At 42.0% G+C, this 17,322-nt stretch overlaps 1 protein-coding gene across 7 annotated transcripts in view; it reads left to right on the top strand.

Annotated features, from left to right (window-relative positions):
• LOC132399255 (uncharacterized protein C7orf50 homolog) overlaps positions 1-14,569 on the top strand; it is a 393,915-nt gene extending 379,346 nt beyond the window's left edge. For all 7 annotated transcript variants that reach the window (XM_059979465.1, XM_059979468.1, XM_059979470.1 and 4 more), the window contains exons 3-5: positions 557-638; positions 9,109-9,223; positions 14,319-14,569. In XM_059979465.1, the coding sequence (XP_059835448.1) occupies positions 557-638; positions 9,109-9,223; positions 14,319-14,386 (265 nt within the window). In that variant the 3' untranslated portion in view covers positions 14,387-14,569. The remainder of the gene's footprint in view (positions 1-556; positions 639-9,108; positions 9,224-14,318) is intronic.
• Positions 14,570-17,322: the final 2,753 nt, after the last annotated feature.

The following is a 17,322-nucleotide window of genomic DNA, read 5'->3' as shown; positions in this document are numbered from 1 at the left end:
CTTGCTGCTGCCATTGGGAAGGAGGTACAGGAGCCTTGTTTCCACACCATCAGGTTGAGGAACCAACAAGCTCCTGAACCAGTGTGGATAACTTCACTCACCTCACCACTGAACTGGTTCCACCATCTGTGCATTTTCAAGGACTGTACAACTTGTGTTCTCAATTTAAGATTTTTTAAATCAAGGCTCTGTTTAACCAGTAACTGAAATTAAGAAAAAGTACTGCAGAATCTGGAAATTTAAAATAAAAATAGGAAATACTGGAAATACTCAGTTGGTCAGACCTCACCTGTGGGGGAAAAAAACAAGAATTAATGTTTCAGATTGAAGACCCTTTGTCAGAGTTCTTTTTAACCAGTAGCAAGCATAAGTACATGCACAAAGAGGTAATGAAAATTGTAAGGAGCCTTTAGACCTCAGTTACAGAGGGTGGAAAGATGGGGATTTGCCAGAATGTGTTGGAATGGTCAAGTCTAGAGGTAACATACAGTACATTTAATGGTATTGTTATTTATTGAAACCAGCTGAATTTTTCATTCTTATCTTGTTTTTGTAGGTGGTCTGAAAAACACAAGGAATGGAGATTTCAAAAGATAAGACAAACTTGGCTTTTGCAGCACATGTATGACTGTGACCAGGTAAAACATTGGTGTCAAGAAAATGTGAATGTAGTTCTACTTTAAAAAGGTGCCAACTCCAGATATAAAGTCAGCACAATACAACCAAATCTGATATCATAGAACTTGAAGCACATACAACTTGAATTCAGTCCAAGTAAAAACGGAAAATGCTGGGAATACTCACAGGTCACTTAGTGAAGTCCATCATTTCACAGTTGCTGTTCCCAGCATCCATAAAGAATACATTTGTCTTTTGATGCAAATATTACTAAAATATTCTTCTGTCTAGATGTTGGATGCTGATCTTTTATAAAACTCTGTATTCAGAGGTTTTTAAGCTTACGTTTAACAGTACCATTAAGTGGGATTTCACAGAAAGGGACAGAGTTCTTTCTCTTTGATCTCCTGAGGTAATACAAAGCAGAACGCCTTACCGTTTCTGCTTGTATCCAGTGACTGAGAAGTGCTTGTATATAGATGTCACGTGCCTGGATTCTGCTGTTACTTTCCCCAAAGTAGATTGACCTTTCAATGTTCTATTAAGCTTTGGAATGAAACTCCGGTCATCAGTCTCTCTGCATGTCATTGTCCAAGAAAATGTTGACATTTTCAGGAAAACCTGTGCATGGGGAAATCTAACCAATTGGCTGGCGTTTGCAAGAAACTGGCTAGGGCTAATTGGTTCTTTATTGTTCTGCTTGATTCTTAAGACAGCAGAGAAGTAAGCCTGTCCAAGCTTGGATACTATGGGGTGATCAATTATTTACTACCTGCTGTTGTGTTTGGTATTGAGGGATTGTCAGAGCACACCGATGCCATCCCTGCAGGATAGTCAATTGAACTTTATTGATAACCCAGCTTGTAGAGTATGTGAACTCCTCCTGTGTGGGAGTGACAATCTGAGTGACGTAGGAATAACTCTATTAACTATCACAGCATCTTCCCTTCTGGAAAGAAAAGAAAATTTAGGTATGTACTTCTTTTCTATAGAACTGCATTGAAATTATAATCACTGAGATTGAGAGAGAGTACAGCTGTTGAGAGAACGGAGCTTTCAGGTGCCATATAACTGTGGTTGAGGATGGCTTGGACACCTCAACATTCCTTGGGTAGGAGTCTACAGTGAGAAGATACTTGTCACTTTTCAGCTCTGAAATGTCTGTGCCTGCGATTTGCCGTGGAAGGTCTCGGAATTCTGTGGGACTGAGGGGTTCAGCTCGAGTTTTGTACAGTTTTCTGCCTGCTTCACATAGCTTTATGTAGTCTCCCAGCTGTGTGCTCAGGCCAAGACACCTCATGGATTAGGAGATTTTTTTCGATGCCTTGATGTCTTTGGTGGATTTGACTGATGGTTTTGGCATGCATAGAAGTAGAAATGAAGAGTCTGGAGCCCTTTAACTGCAAACCATCAAGAACGGTGAGTATACCTCTTTCAGGCCAGTAAGGTCCAGGTTTGTGAGCTCCTTTTGGAACAGCTGGCCATCCATGCTCACACTATTGCATGACATTGCTGCAGATTGAGCTCTTTTCCGACTACGCACCAAGTTTGTCCACAATGCAAGAATGCTTTCATGTACCTGGCTAAGTAGATGTTAGTACCTTCCATGAGGGTGGAGTCAGCTTCTATCCACTCACTTTTGCATGACATCCTCGATAGCGTGTCTGATGTTGTGAAATATTTGCTGGGGATGTGCTCAATGTCATAACAGTATGCCTCATTCTGAATCTTTGCAGACATGAAGATAAGTCGTCCAAGTGTTTCAAGCTGACATCTGGTTTGTGGACTGTTTCAAGTAGGAATTTAGTGCCTACCAAGCAGCAGCTGAAGTGTTCACAAGCGCACACAAGAGCCAGCATCTCTTTTTCGATTTGAGCATAACACCGTTCAGTAGGAGTCTGTGCTCTTGATGCATATGTCACCGGTTTCCTTACACACTGCAGTTCTGTATGAGCACTCCTCCAGGCCAAAGGAAAAGGCGTCCACTCAGACCTTGGTTGCTTTGTTCGGATCAAAGATTGCCAATGTTGGTGGAGAGATACCTCTGCTTTAAGTGATGAGACTGACTTCTCCTGCAGGTCCGAATGTTTCTCTGAGAGAGGAGGTCACATAGTAGCTTTGTTTTCTCTGCTAAATCTGGAATGATCTTTCCCAGCTGGTTTACCATGTCAAGGAAATGGCGGAATACTGATACATTTGTAGGCTGTTCCATGTTCTGGACTCCTGCCAGTTTGTTTGAATCTAGTTGCACTAGAATTAGTTGGTGGCCTCAGAACTTCAGTTCCAACTTTGCAGATTCACATTTCTTTTTCTTCTGGGTAATTCCATCCTGTTTCAGTTTTTCCAAGGCAGCTTCCACTCTTGTGTTACATTCCTCACTTGGGCTTATATTGTCTATGTGGCAGACTATTTCTAACAGTCCCTCCAAAATTTGGTTCTTCCTCATCTGAAAGAGTCCAGGGGCTGATGAGAAGTCAAAAGGGAGTCTCTTGAATGCATAGGTTGTGAGCTTTTGTGATTCCAGAGCTAAACAGACCTGCCCAAACCCTGAGTTTGCATTTTGTTTGGTGAAGAACTTTGCTCCACCCAGTATATCCAATGTGTGCTTAACTGAGGGCAGAATAAACTTCTACCACCTCAATACCTTATTTAATTCTGTTAGATCAACACAGAACCTCACTATGCCATCTGGCTTAGGAACAGGAACAGCACCTGCACACCAGTCAGAAAGTCCATTCACCCTAGTTACGATGTCAAGCGCCTCCATTATCTCAAGTTCGGCTTTGCCTTTGTTCATCAATGGGACTTGTATAGCCTTGCTGTGGTCAGAGAACAGGGCGTCACTCCTGGCCTCAGTTGGAAAGGTACTCTTCTTTCAGTAGCCCTAGGCCTGTGAACATTTCCGGGTACTACTTCTGTTTAGCTAATCCAACCTTGTGATTAGGTTCCGTTTCTTGATGGCAGGTCATCCCAGTAGTGTTGAGAGGAGATTCTGAACAACATAAACATCCTCTTTTAACAGTTCCTTATTTTTTTTATGGATGGATGTAGTAAACATTCCTTTCACACTGAGCTTATGTTTCCCTGGCTCCATGAGCACTTTCTTTGTTGGGTTTAGCGTACTACCTGTTTCCTTCACCAGTTTTATGAACAGACATTTGGGAAAGGCTGTGACATCTGCCCCAGTGCCCATTCTCAACATCATTTATTTCCTCATTTTGCAAATGAACTATAGTACACCATCCCTGTCTATTTGAATCTAAAACCCAAGGAAAGCTCTCTCTTTATCTGAATCATGGTCTTCCTTGATCTCCTAAAGAACCGTTTTTGAGTGACACTGGCTTTTATAATGGCCAGCTCTATTACATTGGTAGAGTCTTGCTGCATGTCCTACAGTTGGACATTTTACCTGCTCCTTGTTCAGTCTGACCTGACCTGTACATTCAGACTCTTGTGCTTCTGAAATGGCTGAACAAGCCATTCAGTTGCATTATAGCCATTGCACTAAAATAGAAAATGGATAAAACTGTTGAATCAGCAGGCATTAGAGTTAATCCAGGCACTGAATTCAAACGTAGTTAATTTGCTGTCAGCTTAGTCAATCTTGCAAAATCTCCACATGCACGTCAGGGGTCTAGTATCTAAATTGGGAGGCCAGACCCATAGACAAACCAAGCAATAGCCCAGCATTGTGGAATGCACAGAATCACATCAGACTCCTCCATCATCGTCTCTGGTTATGACCTACCTTATAAGTAGCATGCCTAGTATTGTTGACTGCAGACCCCATAGAACATAAAAGTCCACCAGGAAATTGAGTACACCACCATTCATGACTATCCATGGCAGGACGGTGGAGCTTTGATCTGACTTACTGTTGTGCTTTACTAAGGTCTGGTAGTTTGCTCTTTTAATGTCCTTGTCATTCTGTATTGCATGTTCTGGTCCCAGCATACCCACCTGCACTCTTCAATAAATGAGAGTTGACTTCCTGGTTTGATTGGGCCATTGGAAAGTTTTATAATGCTCTGAGTTTATGAAAGGTGCTTTATAAGGTTGTTTTTGCTTCTTGGCTCCCCTACTTTCAATGTGTACTGGTATTGTCCTGCTTAACGGTGCATCTGCTTTTAATAAGTAGGCACTAAGTTGGACAGTCCGCACCAGGGGTGCGTGAAGAGAGCTGCTTTTTCATCAGGGCAGCGATCAAGACTTTGAAGGCAGAGTTTCACGGTAGTTTTTCTGGGTTGAGGAGCGACCGGTCGGCAAGAGGGATTCATCAGGAAGGGCATTCCTCATCTATTAGTGCATAGTATTGTGAGGAGGACCCTGGGGGCTGTGCTTTTTACTGTGTGTGGGATATGCTAAAAGTCTTGAAGACATCCAGTCTCCCAGATAAACTTCTGCACCGGACACACTGAGCTGCAGCTCCTGAGGGAACGTATTAAGGAACTGGAGTTATGGCTAGATGAACTGTGACTTATGCAGGAGAATGAGGAGGTGATAGATGAGCTACAAGGAGATAGGCACCCCCCCCCCCCCCCCAGCTTACAGGAGACAAGTAAATGGGTTACTGTCAGAAGAAAGCGGGGAAATGCACAGTCAGTGCAGAGTACACCAGTGGCTGCTCCCCTCAACAACAAGTATATAACTTTAGATTCTATTGAGGGTGATGGGCCTCTGCCACTCAGTCTGGTGCTGTGGTTCAGAAGGGTAGAGAGGTGCAGTGATGATAGGAGATTCCTTAGTCAGAGGAACAGAGATGAGATTCTGTGGGCACGGTAGAGGCACCTGGATGGTATGATGCCTCCCTGGGGCAAGGTTCAGGGATGTCTCAGATGTGCCCATGGCACTCTCAAGGGCAAGGGTAAGTAGTCTGAAGTCTTGATACATATTGGCACCAATGACATAGGTAGACAAGTTGAGGAGGTCCTGAAGAGAGATTTTAGGGAGCTAGGTAAAAAGCTGGGAAACAGGACCTCTAGAGTAGTAATCTCTGGGTTACTGCCTGCGTCGCATCCCAGAGGGGGTAAGGTAAGAATAGGACAATTTGGCAGGTGAATGCGTTTCAGGGGAAGTGGTGTAAGGGGCAGGGGTTCAGATTTGTGGATCATTGGGATCTCTTCTGGGAAAGGTATGATAGGTACAAAAGGGACAGGTTACACCTGAACACCAGGGGATCCGATAGCCTTGTGGGCAGGTTGGCTCGAGTTGTTCAGGTCGGTTTAAACTCTTCTGGCAGGGGGATGGGAACCAGAGTGAATGTACTGAAGATGAGGTAGTTGGCTTACAAACAGAGGCAATGTGTAGTGAGATTCCTAGCGAGGAAAGGCTGATGATAGGGCAAAATTGCAGTCAACAAGATGAGTTGCAATGTAAAAGGTGGACAAAATCTAAAAAGGTGAATACAGGACTAAAGGTTTTATATTAGTATGTGCGCAGTATACGGAATAAGGTCAATGAATTTGTAGAACAGTTACAGATTGGCAAGTATGATGTTGCAGGTATCACTGATTCGTGGCTGAAAGAAGATTATCGTTGCAAGCTTAATGTCCACGGATACACATTATCTCGTAAGGACAGGCAGGAAGGCTGAGGGGTTGGTGTGGCTCTATGGGTAAAAAATGAAATTAAATCATGAAAAATGAAAGAGATGACATAGGGTTGGAAGGTGATGAATTGTTATGGATAGAGCTAAAGAACTGTAAAGGTAAAAAGACCCTGAAAGGAGTTATGTACAGACCCTCAAACAGTAGTGAGGATGTGGTACACAAGTTACAATGGGAAATAGAAAATGCAGGCCAAAAGAGCAATGTTACAATAGTCATGGGGGATTTTCTAAAGTGCCTACAAGATGGCTTTTTAAGAACAGTTCATGGTTGAGCCCACTAGGGTCCAGCTGTTTGGATTGGGTATTGTGCAATGAACTGTAATTGATTAGAGAGCTTAAAGTAAAAAAACCTATAAGGGCAAGTGATCATAATATGATTAAATTCACCCTGAAATTTGAGAAGGAGAAGCTAAAGTCACATGTATCATTACTACAGTGGAGTAAAGGAAATTACAGAGGCATGAGAGAGGAGTTGGCCTGAATTGATTGGATAACAACACTGGTAGGGATGGCAGCTGTTCAGCAATGGCTGGGAATTTCTGGAAGCAATTTGGAAGACACAGGATATATACATCCCAAAGAGGAAGAAGAATTATAATGGCAAGATGACACAACCATGGCTAACATAGAAAGTTAAAGGCAACATAAAAGCGAAAGAGAGGGCATATAACAGAGCAAAAATTAGTGGGAAGTTAGAGGATTAGGAAGCTTTTAAAAACCAACAGAAAGCAACTAAAAAGTTATTAAGTAGGTAAAGATAGAATATGAAAGTAAGCTAGCCAATAATATTAGAGGATATCAAAAGTTTCCTCAGATGCCTGGAGTGTTAAAAAGAGGTGATGTTGGGTATCAGACCACTGGAAAACGAAGCTGGGGAGGTAGTAGTTGAGGACAAAGAAAGGGTGGATGAACTGAGTAAGTATTTTGTATCAATCTTCACTGTGGAAGAGACCAGCAGTATGGTGGAAGTTGCAGGTGTCAGGGGTCATGAAATGTGTGAAGTTACCATTACAAGAGAGATGGGTCTTGGGAAACTGAGAGGTCTGAAGGTAGTTCAGTCACCTGGGCCAGATGGTATTCACCCCAGGGTTCTGAAAGAGTTGGCTAAAGATATTGTGGAGGCATTAGTAATGAACTTTCAAGAACCATTGGATTCTGGAATGGTTCCAGAAGACTGGAAAATTGCAAGTGTCATCCACTCTTCAAGAAGGGAAATTATAGACCAGTTAGACTGACCTCAGTGGTTGGGAAGATGTTGGAGTCAATTGTTAATGATTTGATTTAAGGTACTTGGCGGCACATGATAAAATTGGCCGTGGTCAGCATGGTTTCCTCAAGGGAAAATCTTATCTGACAAATCTGTTGGAATTCTTTGAAGAAATAACAAGCAGGATACACAAAGGAGAATTGATTGATGTTGTGTACTTGGATGTTCAGAAGGCCTTTTACAAGGTGCCACACATGAGGCTGCTTAACAAGCTATGAGCCCCTGGTATTACAGGAAAGATTGTAGCATGGATAAAGCTGTGGCAAACTGGCAGAAGGTAAAGTGTGTGAATAAAGGGGGCAGTTTCTGGCTGGCTGCCAATGACTAGTAGTGCTCCACAGGGATCTGTGTTGGGACCAATTCTTTTTACGTAATATGTCAATGATTTGGCTGTTGGAATTGATGGCTTTGTTGCCAAGTTGAGATGATACAAAGAGAGGTGGCAGGGCAGGTAGTTTTGTGGAAATAGGGAGGCTAGAGAAGACTTCGACAGATTAGCAGAATGGGCAAAGAAGAGGCAAATAGAATACAGAGTTGGGAAGTATATGATCCTGCACTTTGGTTGAAGAAATTAAAGGGTTGATTATTTTCTAAATGGAGAGAAAATATGAAAATATGAGGTGCAAAGGGATTTGAGAGTCCTTGTGCAGGATTCTCTAAAGGTTAATTTCCAGTTTGAGTCTGTGGTGCAGAAGGCAAATGTGATGTTAGAATTCATTTCGAGAGGACTAGAATATAAAAATAAGGAATTAATGTTGAGACTTTATGAAGCAATGGTGAGGCCTGATGGAGTACTTATGTTCTTTTGGGCCTGTTCTCTTAGAAAGGAAGTGCTGAAACTGGAGAGGATTCAAAGGAGAATCATGAAAGTGATTTTGGGGTTAAACGACCTGTCAAATGAAGTTGATGGCCTTGGTCCTGTATTCTTATCGAATGGTCTTGATAGAGTGGATGTGGAAAGGTGTGTCCTGTGGTGGGATTGTCCAAGTCCCGAGGACAGAGACTCTAAATAGAGGAGTGTCCTTTTAGAACAGGGATGAGGAGGAATTTTTTTAGCCAGAGAGTAGTGAATCTGTTGAATTCATTGCTACAGGCAGCTGTGGAGGCCTTTATGTATATTTTAAGGCAGAGGTCGATAGATTCATGATTGGTCAGGGCATGAAGGGATATGGGACGGAGGATGGGGTGGAAGGCAAGAGATTGGAGTTGAGAGGAAAAATGGATCAGCCATGATGAAATGGCGGAGCAAACTCAATGGGTTAAATGGCCTAATTCTGCACCTATATCTTATGGTCTTAAGTAGATGACCAATATTGAGGGCTGAATTTGACGATATGTTTTTGTTGAAGTGTTGGGTAGAGAGAATGGGGTCAATAAACAAATTGTGGAGTTCCAATAGCTTAATAAGTGGCCAGGAAATATTAACCTCATGTTTCTTGGAATTTCATACTTGGAACATCGAAATAATTATTATCAATGTACTCGCCCAATAATGCCCTTTGATAATTTATGAAAATGTAAGTTAAGAATACTTTTATAGGGAGCATTTTGTGGTCGTGGTTATGGAACTCCTTTGACACTGCTCATTTACTGACTGGTTTCTCATCTGTTTTAGATTTCTGATGAGCACTTTACTCTGCTTCTGGGTTATTTGGAAGGACTGAAAGGAAATGCTCGCGATCTAACCATTCAGAAAACGGAGGCACTGATTAAGGAATCTGACTCTACAGGTAAATATTCGATGAACAGCCTAGATTTTGTTACATGGTGTCAACTACTCATTTTTCCTGTTGGGCTAAACTTGGCGGGTCTGGATCTGTAAGGATGATTATGTTGGCTGAGAGTTTCCAAGAGAAGCTGTGAATCTTAAAAGATTACTTTTTAATGAACCAGAGAATGCCCTGTTCTTGAACCTCCCTGAAAGCCTTTATACAGGGCCTTGTAGAAGTATTCAGTCCCCAATCCTTTGTTCACATAAATGAGTATTACAACCAGGGATTTTGATTGATTTAACTTAGAATTTTTTATTTGTGCATCACAAGCTCCCTTTTTTTCCCACTGTAGAGCCCAAAAAAGAGGGAAAATTGGAAAGCATGAAAAACTAAAAGTTCAAAAACTGAAATGGTAGTAGGTCAAAAGTATCTATCCCACTTTGCTCAGTACTTAGTTGAACCATCTCTCACAGCTATTACAGCCAGTGGTCTTTTTGGACAAGTCTCTGCTAGCTTTGCACAATGCGATAGATTTGCCCATTCCTCAGTGCAAAATTGCTCAAGCTGTTCCAGGTTACTTGGGAAGTGGCAGTGGACAGCAACCTTCAGGTCTTGCCAGAAATGTTTGAAAAAGTTAATGTCAGGGCTCTGACAGGGCCACTCAAGGGCATCAATTTTCTTCATTTGAAGCCATTCCATGGTTGCTCTGGTGTTTTGGGTTATGTTCTGCTAAATGACAAACTTCTTCTCCAGCTTAAACTTTCTGATAGAGGCTAGCTGGTTTTTATCCAGGATCTCTTTATAGCTAGCAGTATTCAATTTCCCATCAATCCTGACCTTTTGAAAAGCATCTCAACAGTACGATGTTACCTCCACCATACTTTATAGTAGGGATAGCTGAAGCACAATATTAGATTTACACTGCACGTACTGCTTAGTGTTAAGGCCAAAAAGCTCCACTTTAGTCTCATCCAACCACAAGGCCTGTCTACTAAGTGACGCTTTGCAATGTCTTTATAGGCAAGGATATGCTTTTTTTCAGCCATGGCTTCTTTCTTGTTACTCTTCCATAAATGTCTGCTTTGTGTAAGGCTTTAGAGATTGTGGAGCCATGAACTTCATCTCCACTTGCAGCCACGGACTTCTACAACTCACTCAGAGTTACAGTTGGTGTCACAGTAGCCTCTCTTACAAGTGCCATTCTTCACCAGCGACTAAGTCTAGAGGAATGGTCTGAGCGAAGCAGTGTGGCTGTGGTTTTATATTTTATCCACTTTTTCACAGTGGACTGCACTGGTTTCTGAGTTATGTTGAGTGCCTTCCCCAGATCTGTGCTTCTTTATTATCATTTCCCTGACTTACTTTGAATGATCTTTCGTCTTATTTATTCTTACGAATTCATGGAAAATGGTTGATCTCCCACGTTTCCACATCAACAAATTGGGTGTGTTGGTAAGGTAATATATTGTATTGCACCTGAGGAAAGTTAGTGTAGTGATTACACAGGGGATGGATACTTTTTCAGCCTCACAATTTTGGTTTTAAATTTTTAGTAAATTGTTGACGTCTTGGAAGTTTTATTTTTGATATGACACGCAATGTTTTGTAGATTAGCTCAAAAATCCTTCAATATATTTCAAATTTAGGAAACTTTTTAGCCTGGGCTTCTTTCTTGCCACTCTTCCATAATCTACTTTCATAATCTACTATAAGCCTACAGACTCTGACAGCTACCCGGACTATTCCTCTTCCCACCTTGTCTCTTGCAAAAATGCTATCCCCCTCTCACAATTCCTCTGTCTCTGCTGCATCTGCTCTTAGGATGAGGCTTTTCATTCCAGGATGAAGGAGATGTCTTCCTTTTTTAAATAAAGGGGCTTCCCTTCTTCCACCATCAACTCTGCTCTCAAATGCATCTCTCCCATTTCCCGCACATCTGCCCTCACCCCATCTGCCCGCCACCCCACTCCTGATAGGGTTCCCCTTGTCCTCACCTACCACCCCACCAGCCTCCAGGTCCAACGTATAATTCTCCGTAACTTCCGCCACCTCCAACGGGATCCCACCACCAAGCACATCTTTCCCTCCCCCTACTTCTGCTTTTCACAGGGATCACTCCTTACATGACTCCCTTGTCCACTCGTTTCCCCCCCCCCCCCCCCCCCATCCCTTCCCACCAATCTCCCTCCTGGCACTTATCCTTGTAAACGGAACAAGTGCTGCACCTGCCCTTAAACTTCCTCCCTCACCACCATTCAGGGCCCCAGACAGTCCTTCCAGGTGAGGCGACACTTCACCTGTGAGTCGGCTGGTGTGGTATACTGCATCCGGTGCTCCCGGTGTGGCTTTTTATATATTGGTGAGACCCGACGCAGACTGGGAGAGTGTTTCGCTGAACACCTACGCTCTGTCCGCCAGAGAAAGCAGGATCTCCCAATGGCTACACATTTTAATTCCACGTCCCATTCCCATTCTGATATATCTATCCATGGCCTCCTCTACTGTCAAGATGAAGCCACACTCAGGTTGGAGGAACAACACGTTATATACTGGCTGGGTAGCCTCCAACCTGATGACTTGAACATTGACTTCTCTAACTTACATTAATGCCCCCCCCCCCTTCTTACCCCATCCCTGACATATTTAGTTGTTTTTTTCTCTCTGTCTCTGCCCATCACTCTGCCTGTTCTCCATCTTCCTCTGGTGCTCCCCCCTCCCCCTTTCTTTCTCCCTAGGCCTCCCGTCCCATGATCCTTTCCCTTCTCCAGCTCTGTATCCCTTTTGCCAATCACCTTTCCAGCTCTTAGCTTCATCCCACCCCCTCCGGTCTTCTCCTATCATTTTGCATTTCCCCCTCCCCCCACTACTTCAAATCTCTTAGTATCTTTCCTTTCAGTTAGTCCTGATGAAAGGTGTCAGCCCGAAACATCAACAGTGCTTCTCCCTATAGATGCTGCATGGCCTGCTGTGTTTCACCAGGATTTTCTGTGTGTGTTTGAATTTCCAGCATCTGCAGATTTCCTCATGTTTACTCTTCCATAATTACCTGTTTTGTGCAAGGCCTAAGAAACTGTGGAGCTATGAACACAAAATGTGTTGTAGCTTAGCTGAAAAATCCTTCAATATATTTCAAATATAGGATTTTTTTTTTAGCCAGGGCTTCTTTCAATCTACACCTCCATAAATACCTGTTTGTCTGAGGTCTTAGAGATTGTAGAGCCATGTACACATAATGTTTTGTAGATTAGCTAAAAAATCCTTCTATATATTTCAGATTTAAGAAATGATATAGTAAGATATGGAAATATTTGTGGGGGCTGAGTAGTTTTTCAAGGCAGTGTACATAGCAAAATCCTTTCAAAACTATCTACAAAGCAGACAAACTGTTAAAATATTCAAAACATAGATGGGGTTGATAGTCACAGACTTTTTTCCAGATGGATAAATCTAAAACTGAAGGACATAGGTTTAAGGTGCAAGGAGAAAGGTTTAAAGATCTTCACATGGAGAATGGTGGTATTTGAAACAAGCTGCCAGAGATAGTAGTAGAAGTGGGTTCAATTACAATGCTTGGACAGATAAATGGTTAAGAGAGAATAAAAAAGATATGGGCCAAATGCGGGCAAAAGGGACTTTGTTAGATAGGTATCTTCAGCAGGAAGAATGTGTTGTGTTGAGGCCTGTTCCTGTAATGATATGTCTATGACTATAATTAAAATTTACTTTAAAAGTTATAAGAAAGCACTGAAAATAATATAAATAATTGAGAATAATAAAATAAGACAAAATGATTGATTAAAATCTGATTTATCTTAATTGTAAGTTTCTGCTGTGCCTTTCAAATGTCTGGGCGTGCTGAGCCTGTGCCAAGACTAACCAGGCATGTAATCTGAGGGAAGTTATCCCTTGTGAATGGGGAATTCCAGCAGCTCTGCTCCAATCTTTGACAATCCATGAGATCTGCAAACCTTGGCCCACAATTTTGGAACTTTGCATTCAGCATGGCTTTGCAAGCACGCATGCAAGTGGAAGCTGGGGATTAGAGTCATTCTGAGTTGTAATCACTCAGAACGTGTGTGACAATTTGATTACACCTCACATGGCACCTGCAGAGGGAGACCTTAAGAGGTTTATGCAATTATTCATAGGCTATGAAATAACATTTCAAGCTTTATTGGGAAGTTGTAGTGACTGATAGACAGCAGGTTTAGTGTTGCTCAGCCTCAGGAAAATGCACAGCTTCATGGAATATGACTGCATTAAGTTCAAGGCTTTATTGTGAAATATACATTATACATATATGATTACATTGACAAAAGCATTATGACAAGTAGTAAACTTAAAATTCTATGATTATAGCTCTTTACATCCAATTATTACAGACAGTTTCAGTATAATTTCAGAAGTGAAGATGCTTAAAAGATTACTACTAGAAAGCATTGTCAAACAGAATATCTGGCCATGATCATTTTGCTTTTGCTGTTTCTGGGTCCGTGCTGTGCATATTGACTACTGTGCTCCATATATTACTACAGTAAAAACACTTCAAATGAACCTTTGGCACATTGAACAGGAATGGAGCTATATAAATGCATCTTTTTTATTCCCATGGACTGTGTTCTCCTTTGCTAGTGTCTTTTATTTATCATCTACATTTCTGTCCACCTTTACTCACTCCATATCTTTCCTCTTCCACTATCCTCCCTCATTCCTTCTTTCCCTCCGTCTTTTCTTTCTCTTTATCCATCTTTCTCCCTCTCATTCCTCTTCCCCATCATTCACTCCCTTTCCTCTTCTCTCCTCCCACATCCTTCCCTTCTCCATTCCCTTCTCTTCTTTCCCTTTGTGCTTTCCTTCATTTCTCCTTTTTCTTCCATTTTTCTATTCTTCCTCTTACTTTGTTTATTCTCTTCACTCTCTATTTATACTAGTTTGCCAGCAGCTCACTGTGTATAAAACCTGTACAGAATCATTGCCCTGTTTCCAGATATCCTTAGAACCAGAAGAGAAAGGGAGTCACTGAGTGACAGAGTGAAATAAGTATCTATTAAGCACAATTCATATATTCTATATGAAGAAAAGTAATTCTTTTCATATGTTTTCACTTGAATAGATGATCCCACTGTGTTCAGCCAAGAGAAGATTGAACGCATGCGGCAAGTCCTCCAGATTTTATCTTGAAGCTTTGTGATTATCTCTCCGTTCAGTGAAGTTTCGCTATCCCTAGCAATGGAGAATTTATATTCAGATGGAGTTTATGCAGCTTTTTAAAAAGAATCTTTATTTGAATACTCTGCTGAAAGGTGTTTTCTGAAAGTTTGATTTCTAATTTCAGTGTATGTAATAAAGTTTACTTTTGTACTGGATGTACTGTGCTTCCCAATAAAAACAAAGTGTTTACTGAAATAATGGGTATGAGACTACGATACAAGACCGAAAGCTATTTACAACAAATCGGGGCACGGTGGAAGAAGTGGTACTCTGAGGGTTGTGTAAGGAGAGTGAAAGTCGGACTGCTTTAGTTTATTTTCTTTGTGCAGCAGATCAGGCTGGATTCTGAAGGTAACTTCTAACCATAAATTGTAGGTACCCAGTGCGTTGAAGAGTGTTGACATGTACTGGGTATTTTTTATTATAGAGTGGGTACTCCGAAGCTATTTGAGGCTCTGACAACCAAGTCCAGCTCCTGGCCTTCATGTGTAACTTAGCTATTAAGCCGTGTGGAACCGTTTCTACTGACAGGAGAAAGGGCAAAGGCGAGTTCTTGGCGCCTCAAAACCAGTCGCTTGAGGCAGATGGGGCTCATCAGCTGTGGGTGGCAGCTCATCTACGAGAAGGAAAACTAATCTCAAACCACTGGTGCCTTGTGGCTTTAACCATTCATAGGGAAGGCCTCAGGAGTAAACTCTGAGGGGAAATTCCGGAGTTGAAGCCCCTAAGGCAGTCCTATGTTGCGTTCAAAGCTGACTGCACCGCTGTTTGTGTTAATTTGTGTCCACCTCTGCTGTTCCTGTGGGTTCATCAGATGCGTGAAGAGGGGAGCTTTCTGTTTGGGCAACAACTTGCTGTCCGTATTGTACTACCCAGGCTTGCATACCGAGATAGCTAGCACGCAACATCCATGGTCGACTGCCCGGCGGAGGCCTCATCTCATCATCACTTTGGAGCACAATGGCAGTGGACTAAGTGAGAGCAATTCATCTTATTAATACTCCATGAAGTTCAAATAAACAAAGAGAACTTAGTTACGAACTTACACTCCTTCCAAACTAAAGCAATACATATAGGAAGTTGCATGCACACTTTGGAATATACAGTGTAACCAGGCAGCTTTGTCAGGCTTTTAATATTTTCCTTCTTGCTCCTTTTCTAGCAGGTAAGTGCCCACTACAACAGTTATTGAGGCACTGATTGTGTGCTACTGGTGGTCAGAGTACTGCAGAGTTTCCGCAGCCCAGCACCAGGCCCTTCAAATCATCCTGTTTGTGTTAAATATTGAAAGGCCTAGACAGAGTGATCATGGAGCAGATGTTTGCATTAGTGGGAGAGTCTGAGATCAGGGGGCCCAGCCTCAGACTAGAAGGGCGTCCCTTTAGAACAGAGGTGAGGAGGAATTTCTTTAGCCAGAGAACGTGAATCTGTGGAATTCATTGTCACGGATGGCTGTGGAGGCCAAACCATTAGGTATATTTAAAGGAAAGGTTAATGGATGCCTGATTAGTAAAGGGTTAAAGGTTACTGGGAGAAAGCAAAAGAATGGGGTGGTGAGGGGAAAAAAATCAGCTATGGTCAAATGATGGAACAAACTTGATGGGCAGAATGGCACCATTTTGCTCTTATGTGAGCCATTAAGTACCCATCTACAAATACGCCCATATACCTGCACTTGGTTCATAGCTACTTTTGTCTATCTGTTGTGTAAAAGCTTATTCAGGGCCAAAATAGTTTCATGACAAATTTTTAAAAATCATTTCATGCTTATTGACCCCATTTGCACATTACCAACCACATTTCTGCAACAAGTAATGTCACTCATAGAGGTATCTGTGCCTTGTGTCCAATCCATCAAATGATTGTAAAAAGGAAGTTTGAAAAAAGAGTGCCTTTTGTTTATTTTTTTGAAGAACCATTTGAGCGACAGTGTTTTTGTTCGGTAATGTATTTCTGATATTTCTGACAGTTGCTTTCAAACACTGCTGATGGCATCAGTGTGTTCTGACAATTATGCAGTTGAACCAAGAGTGCTTTGCTCTACTTGCCTGAGTGTGTGCTGTGTGTATGTACATGCCTATAAGAAGTATTCAGGCCCCTTGGAAACGCTCATGTTTTATTTCACAACATTGAATCACTGGATTTAATTTGGCTTTTTTTGACAGATCAACAGAAACAGACTTTTTTGTGTCAAAGTGAGAACAGGTCTCTACAAAGTGATCTCAATTAATTATAAATTAAAGCACAAAATAATTGATTGCATAAGTATTTGCTCCCTTTTAATATAACACACCAAGTCATCACTGGTGCAGCCAATTGGTTTTAGAAATCATGTAATTAGTTAAGCAGAGATCACCATGTGCAGTTAAGGTATTTCAATTGACTGTGTTAAAAATACACCTGTATCTGGAAGGTCCAACTGCTGGGAGGCGAGGGTTGGAGATCAAGCTCTCAGTTCAGAGCTTTTGCTGGTGGTGGTCGGGGGAGGAAGAGGGCTGTGGCGGTGGCTGAGGAACTGCTGGGGTGTTGTGGGGGACCTTCTGTAGGAATATTGATCGACGACCTGTATAGGTCCGGAACGATATTCGTACATGGTTCCTTACAAACTGTGATAGGATGGCAGGGAGGGAGACTGATCATATGTATAGGGAATGTAAATATAAAGATGTACAGATTTTTACAGATGAATCAAAGGATCCAGAAATGGGTGCAACAGGGTCTGCAATTGTTGTGCCAAGTTATCAAGTGGAAATTAGCAAGTGAATGCCGGATTGCTTGAGTGTTTATGCAGTTGAAATGTTTGCCATATTGTTAGCACTAGAATGGAGTGAGCAGGTTGATTGTAATAATATTGTGATATGTAGCGATTCTGTATTGGCCCTTGCAAGCATGAAGGTGGGTACAGC

The sequence above is a fragment of the Hypanus sabinus genome, chromosome 9 (assembly GCF_030144855.1).
Source record: "Hypanus sabinus isolate sHypSab1 chromosome 9, sHypSab1.hap1, whole genome shotgun sequence".
In the NCBI taxonomy this organism is placed as follows: domain Eukaryota; kingdom Metazoa; phylum Chordata; class Chondrichthyes; order Myliobatiformes; family Dasyatidae; genus Hypanus; species Hypanus sabinus.
This window is presented reverse-complemented; position numbering and strand designations above follow the sequence as displayed.